This window comes from Raphanus sativus, chromosome 7, assembly GCF_000801105.2.
Source record: "Raphanus sativus cultivar WK10039 chromosome 7, ASM80110v3, whole genome shotgun sequence".
NCBI lineage: Eukaryota > Viridiplantae > Streptophyta > Magnoliopsida > Brassicales > Brassicaceae > Raphanus > Raphanus sativus.
Genome location: NC_079517.1, coordinates 13856929 through 13864554, shown reverse-complemented (window position 1 = coordinate 13864554; position 7626 = coordinate 13856929). Strand labels below are relative to the sequence as shown.

General features: G+C 35.7%; 1 protein-coding gene and 1 pseudogene across 1 annotated transcript; one reads left to right on the top strand and one right to left on the bottom strand.

Moving 5' to 3' along the window:
* Window positions 1-2581: 2581 nt before the first annotated feature.
* Window positions 2582-5050, top strand: LOC108833179 (PHD finger protein EHD3-like; annotated as a pseudogene).
* A 292-nt stretch (window positions 5051-5342) lies between these two features.
* LOC108833180 (uncharacterized) lies at window positions 5343-6582 on the bottom strand. The gene is made up of 5 exons (XM_018606613.2): window positions 6271-6582; window positions 6049-6187; window positions 5916-5947; window positions 5685-5771; window positions 5343-5576 (listed from the first exon to the last, which is right to left on the bottom strand). The coding sequence occupies exons 1-5, from the start codon at window positions 6496-6498 to the stop codon at window positions 5439-5441; spliced, it is 624 nt and encodes a 207-aa protein (XP_018462115.2). The 5' UTR covers window positions 6499-6582; the 3' UTR covers window positions 5343-5438.
* Between the last annotated feature and the right edge of the window lie 1044 nt (window positions 6583-7626).

The following is a 7626-nucleotide window of genomic DNA, read 5'->3' as shown; positions in this document are numbered from 1 at the left end:
TCTCTTCTTCCCCTCTTCAGCCTTCGTATTGTTCTTGGTTCTTCCTTCAAATCTTCTTCTCTTTCTTGTGTGAGGAAAAGATGTGGTGTTTGTCTCCACCTTCCTCTTGCGAACTAATCACCTTTGGATCCACCGCATCTGCTGTCCATAGACTCATCTTTGCTCTTGTTGGTGTTATGCGGCAGAACCAAGACGTGGAGGAGAAAGGAGCGACGTCAGAGCTGCTGGTCTTCACCATCACTCGACGCCCCGAATCTTCACAATCCACCGATGATACCATCCGAGCGGTACCAACCACCAAAGTCGAGATCCGAGCAAGTCAGATTACCATCCACTCTTGCTTGTGCCGCCCCAAGCGTTTTCCTTCCCCACTTTCAATCAATCTGATCGATGGCGACGTATACGGTGGTTAAGGCATGAGGAGGGGGCTTACGGCGTGAAAAGGAGGCCGCACAGTAGCAGTAGAAGCTCATCTGATTTTCAATATTTCTGATCGTAAATCTTGGACAAGTGAAAGTGGTGATACAAACAAAGAAGAAAAGGCAAAGCACGAGACAAAACTGATGTGTACAAACGAAATGATTTGATTGGTTTTCATAGTTTTTTCATTTATTGACATGGCAATCTCACAAGCTTCTAAAAATTTGATGTGTCATGTTCTGGAGAGTTGCTTGTGTTATTACTGTGTGGATTAATATGAGGAATATTGTTTTATAGAGACTTGCATAAACAATACAACATGAGGTCTAAACCAATGAATACATGATCATTCAGATCAATTAACGGATAAAGTACATGGTTTTGAACACAAAAATCAAAGCTTTGACCAGACCCATGAACAGAAACAATTCACATAACCTAGCAAAGACTTTGACTTTCAGAAAAAGATGTGAAATTAAAGGCTGAAGATAAAGGAAAAGAGAGAGGGAGATGGAACTTGAAAAAAGGGATGGAGTTGGCGAAGAGATCTAAGTGGTAGTAGCCTTCATGTGGTTATCAGAAAGGAATCGATAAATAATGTATCTACCCCCACTGGAAATAACAACACCGGTAACTACGGGGATGATAGTGATGTAAATCAACCAAGCTTCCTTCTTTAACGTTATTAGATAAGGGCCATGGAAATATATAATAGTGAGTATTGTGATTGGAATCAAAGCAGAGGAAGGACGAAAGTGAAAGCGAGACAGAGAGATGGAGGAGAGGGGTGCAGAAGATAAACATGATATCGAGGAAATATGTTTCCCCTCTCTCTCGAGACTCCCCTATGATCGGATTCTGTTCGTGTGCTTTTTTTTTTCTCACTGCAACACTCTAGGTTGAGATCGTTTCGTTAAGCGTATTTTTGTCAAAATCTAAATAAAATAATTAATATTGAATCAATACAAAATATATAAAACGATTGTGTTGTAATAGCAGTGGCACGAAGATGTAAATTTTGTGGAAAAATCTGGGGTAAGTCTTATTTGTACTTCAGTTTTAATAGATTAGATATTTTGTTATTGTTCTGTTACTCATTACTCATTTTATGAAATATTTGTTATCTGTTGAATAACATTTGTTATTTGTTGAACATATTTTTTTTTACTGGCATTATAACACAAATGATATAAAATACTAGATCTGATAAAATAAAAATCTATTCATAAGAGAGAAAATAACAAAATGTGTACAATAATTTTGTATGAAATTGTAATTTTACAAAGTAAAGGGCTTGGAGGATTACATGTAGCAGCTTTGAGTGCTTTCCATGGATCACCAATCTCATGAAAGACTTTTGTTTTTTGTTCATGAATGACAATGTCTTCATGCTCAATGTTAAGAGCAGCTTCCCATTTCCCTAGAGCTTCCTTTCCTCAGTAGCAAGTTCACAATAAAGATAACTAATCAGCATCATGTCTTCAAGATCACTTCAAAAATAAATAAAAAGATCACTAATCCGAATATTTTCTGTTCCATTCTATGTATACGATTTGATTTAATAAAGTTCTCGTGGTTAAAAGAAGGAATCAGATTATTTTCAATGAGCCAAACTGAATATCAAGTATCCGAAAATTAGCAAGTATCTTCTTTTCTTTTCTGTGGAACAATTGGCAAGCATCTATCATATGCCAAACCATAATTGCAGTCTACAATTTGTAGATATTGTATAAATTGGTTCGTAATAGGATTTTTACTTTTGTTTATGGGCAAATCTCTAAAATAACACTTTTTAAGTTTTTATCAAAAAATAACACTCAAAAAATAAAATGACCAAAATAGCACTTTTTGTTTTGAAAAATTTAATATTTATTTTTTATTTTTAAATATTTGAACACATTACTAAAATTCCACCCCTTAACTCTAAACCCTAAGTCGTAAATTAATTAACCCAAAGGTTATAATACATATTTACCCTTCAATAATACTTATTTTGGTCATTTTCTTTTTTGTGGTGTTATTTTGTGACAAAAAATTGGTTTGATGTTATTTTTGTTTTTTTCACCTTGTTTATGGGTTTAATTAATATATATATTTGTTGACAAAAAAAATTAATATATATTTAAAATATAATAATAAAATAAAATAATGGTAGATAACTAGATATCTGGTTGGGACGAATTCACGACTGAAAGCACGTCAGCGGTTTTAACCGGTGTCAGATGATCCAAGTTGAAACTGAAACCCGGTTATAGAAAACGTTTCAAAGATAAAAAGGGGAAGCCACCGGCGAGTCTGAGGAGTCTCCGGCGACCGAAAAATCGCCCCTTTCGCGGATTTCTAGGGTTTGCCCGTTTCTTCAATCTTTGTCGTTCATAGCTTTGGATTTGGCTTTTAGCTACGTTCCGTCTCGTAGTGTTTAAGATAAAAGGAAGCTCCCTCCATTGAAGGCTCCTGTAAAGAACAATTTGGTTTCTTTCTTGTTTTTATTGGATGTGTAAATGCTGAGCAAGCCCTAGATCACAACGTTTTGTTTGTTTCTTCTTTGCGTTTTTTAAGATGGTGGTGGAGGAGGAGGTGACAAGCAATGGTGAAGGTAGAGAGAAGGGTGGTAATAAGGCAAATGGATTTGCCAATGTTGATAGTGGTGGTAGTGCTATGGCTAATTCTGCTAATGCAAGTTCCAAAGGTAACAAGAAGTTACTTCTGGTATACAAGCGGAGAAAGTTTAAATGTAAAGAAGATGAGAGGGTTTCTATGGATGGTGTTAGCCACACGGTAAGCCCGCCTGCTACTTTTTTCTATTGTGATTGATTTGAACTGCTGGAGTTGTGTGTGTAGTTGCTGCAACTTCCATTAATTGTTATGTGTGTTTGGTTGTTGACATCTGACAAGTGTTAACTGCATTGTGCATTCAATTTTGAAATTGGTTTCTCATTTGTATTTGTGTGATCAGCTCATGTGGCCATTGTTTACTTTCACAACACATGCTCCTAAAACATGTTAACACGTTCTCTCGTTTTCTGATTAATGCCTGTCACCAAACTTCTTCTTTCGCAGGAGTCTGATGCTTTTGATTTAAATAATCAAAGGTTCAGCATAGGAACACATCTTACTGGTGACCTCCCTGAGCTTCCAAATCCAGTTAAACCAACAACTGAACCCACTTATGAGGAGGCTGTGACAGCCGGATGCCAGAACGTTCTTTCTCAAGTTCTAGCTTCAAAGGAGTTTGCATCCCTAAGCAAGCTGCTCTCCGAAAATCTCCAAGGGGTCAAGATCGAAGACCTTACCTGCAGAACTCTGATAGACACCAGGATGCAAGAGGGTGTTTATGAAGTTTCACCTGTGCTCTTTTCAACCGATCTCCGAGAAGTAATTAATTGAAACTCTGAACTCAAACTTTCAACTTGAAGGAATGTGGTTGATCTAAACTAGACATAGAACTAAACCTAACTACTGATTTCAGGTCTGGCAAAAAATACAGGATGTTGGTAATGATATGGCTGTTCTTGCTAATAGTCTCTTAGAGCTTTCAGAGACGTCCTGTACCGAACAGGTTAGGTTCATGCATAAATGATCTTCTTCAAGGTGCTAGTTTAATAAAAATAATTTTATTAATCTCCTAATATGTCTTTTTTTCTCAAAATCTGGAAGTTGAAGAAGTTCTACACTCGGGAGTCGAAGCCTAGTCCTAATGCAGAGAACATCAGAGATAACTGTGTTTATGACACTTGCAAGCTATGCGGAGAGAAGGCAGCAGTGACAGATTGTTTAGCTTGTGATCATTGTGAAGATATGTACCATGTCTCATGTGCACATCCAGGTGGAAAAGGGATGTCTACGGGCAGTTGGTAATGTATAAACTGCACAGCTAATGGAATCGGATCACCTCACGAGAATTGCGTTGTGTGTGTAAGAATGAAGACGGATAGCAGACGTGTTGATGATACGAGTAAAGACTGTAAAGAAGATTCAAACGAATCTGAAGAGAATTCAAGCAACCATGAAGGTCACGGCGTAGAGATGAAGAGAGATTCTGAACTATGTAGGACCTGTGGAACAAAAGTGTTGGAGAATGGCAGGTTCATAACATGTGATCACTCTTTTTGCCCACACAAGTATTACCACATCAGGTGTTTGACTGCAAAGCTAGTTAAACTACACGGTGGTGCTCGTTGGTATTGCTCTTCGTGCCTATGCAGAAACTGTTTGACTGATAAGGATGATGATAAGATTGTGATGTGTGATGGGTGTGATGATGCGTATCACATATACTGCATGAAACCTCCACGTGCATCGGTTCCAGATGGAGAATGGTTTTGCAAAACTTGTAAAGCTGCGATTCAGAAAGTCGGTAATGTGAGAAAGGCGTATGAGAAGAAGATGGGGACGTTGCAGAAACAAAATGGATAGAGTGTAGGAGGAGGAGGAGTGGTCATGCTTCTAAACGCAGCTGACACTTCGATAGAATAAGAATAGACTTTACAATTCACTAAATGAACGATTGGAAATAGAAACAACCATGATTAGTCCATCTTCCTAACTTTGAGGATTTGTTAATATTGATTCGTCTCTACAAATTTGTGTTCGTTTTGGTAAAATTTCAGATTGAATCCTTTAATCAAAAGTGCCTTGTGATAGTGCTGGATCTGCAATCTGCTCTACTTTATAATGAACTATTTTTGCTTCATATTTTTAAAAACTTGAGGAGAGAACATAAGCAGCACGGAAGTAGAGACTGTTCTGTACACAAACCATGTGGTTAAGGAAGCAGCTTTGGTGGCTAAGCTAGACCGGATAAGGGCCGTTTTTGCAAGACGAAACTGCCAAAGTGTATGGTTCAGGAGGAGCTTCCAAAGACTTATACAGGAAAGTAAAAAAGTTTCTTCTCAGACAAATGGGCTATATAAGTCTTTGCCTTGATGAAAGAACAATATTCTTCGATTTGTTTCTCTTATTACACTGTACGGCTACAAAGTTCTACTCTTTACCTAAAGTACAAGTCTATGTTTCATTTAGCTTGGCTCTATATTCTTGTCGCCGACCACAAAACGTTTGGCATCAGTGTCCTGTCCTGATGTCTGAAGCTGTTCTCTCTTCTTTATTAGTTGTTTCGCAGCTTGTAAATCCTCTTTCGCCTCTCTTGATTCCGCCTGTTGAATGCGTTATAAATAGCATATGTCCTCAAGATCTCTATGTAACTTAAAAGAAAGTGAAAAGCATTTTTAACTTTAGTTTCAACTTTCTCTATGGAACCTCACATTGATAGATAATGCGGTTTCAAAACTCCTGATAGCACTATCAGGCTCTCCAAAATTGAGTTGTGCTCTTCCAAGTGTAGTCCACGCCTAAAACAAAAGAGTTAAAACCATACAAATACCAAAGTTTTCAACATCCATATATTCAAAATCTTATACATAATCAATAGAAAGTTAGCTTAGTTACAAGTAGTGTTGTATGAATATGATATTGAATAGAGAGTCTTTAAGTACCTCAGCCCATGATGGATCTATCTCAGTAGCTCCTGCGAAGAATTGAAAACCATATGAACTGTTACGTTTTCCGCCAAAATAAAGATTAAACCTTGTAATTGTACAAAGTAAAGGGGGGCTTGGAGGATCTTACGTGAAGCAGACTTGAGTGCTTTCCATGGATCACCAATCTCAAGAAAGACTTGTGCTTTTTGTTCATGAACGACAGCGTTTTCAGGAACAATGTTAAGAGCAGCTTCCCATTTCCCTAAAGCCTCCTCGTATCTTCCTTCCTTCATTACCAAAGATCAGAGTAGAGATGATAATGAATCATTATCAGAACAAAAAAGTGATATTAATCAAGAAGAAATAATACCTCAGCGAGCTGGTCTCCTTGTGATCTAAACGAATCTGCGAGCTTATTGGCTTCGAGATCGAGTCTCCTCCCATCATCATTTCCCGAGTGAGTCCCTCCGACCTCTGAATCATCATCTTGGCGCTGAGATTTGGTCTCTGGAGCTTCCTCCTCGGAAGTAACATCCAGGATGTTCGGTAAAGCTACACGAGATCGTTTCTTTGGGTTCTTGTTCCACGTTAGCTTCATCTTCTTCTACTTCACAACCGCGCGGACTCTGTTCTTCGCAAGGAGTATCGGTATCGATCAGACCAGACACACAGAACTAAAAACTCAGATGTTCCGAAAAAAAAATTTAGTTGGGTTGTTACATGATTTCGTGGGCCGGTGGATATTAGCCCAATGAAAAAAATAACCGGCTTGGTAATCGGGTTTACGGGTATGGATGGTTTCAGATTGGTTTTATCCGGTTTAATATTTTCAGTTCAGATTAAAACAATTTGTAATCCAGGTTCATTTCAATCCGGTCTAGTTAGATTTCCTCAGGCTTAAGACAATTTCTTTGTTAGGTGGTTACGAAGATAGAATTCAAAAACATGCGTTTTGGTCTTTACAATTAATCAAACATCACATCAGAAAAAAAAATTATTTATGATTCTTAAATATTTTTTTATTTAACGTTTTGATCTTTAATTTTTTCATATCTCAAAACTAAAACTAGAAAACAAGAATATTACAAAAGAAACTTAATAAAATACTTTTTTAAAGTTATTACACACATTTAAATATTACAACAACATTAATGGTCTTGTAAGTTTGTTTTGGAACCTCCGAAATTTCTAAAATATTGTCATCACAAATTTTGTGTAATCAAAGATGAAGCATTACAAAAATAATTTTAAACAATAATGTTGTATTTTAATATTTAATTATGTATTTATGTTTATAATTTTATATTATAGTGTAAGATTTTATTAATTAATATTATTGTAATATGTTTTATTTATGTTTTTGTTATTTATAAAAGTTTTATGGATCTACATTAATTATAAAAAATATAAAGACTATAGTGTAAATATGTTATAATCACAATGAACAACTTTGATTATTCTAATAAATTAATCTTAAAAGATTATTCTAATAAATTTATCTTAAAAGATAAATGACTGGTTTTATATTATGTGATATATATATATATATATATAACCGGTTAATATTACCAAAATAAATATCATATAAATTTAAATATGATCTTTTGTTAAATTTTTTAATTTTGATTATTCTCAATATAATGATAAATTATCTGATAAATCATTAAAATATTAAAATTAATAATTGAGCATAAATATGACTAAACCTAAAATCATTAAAAACATG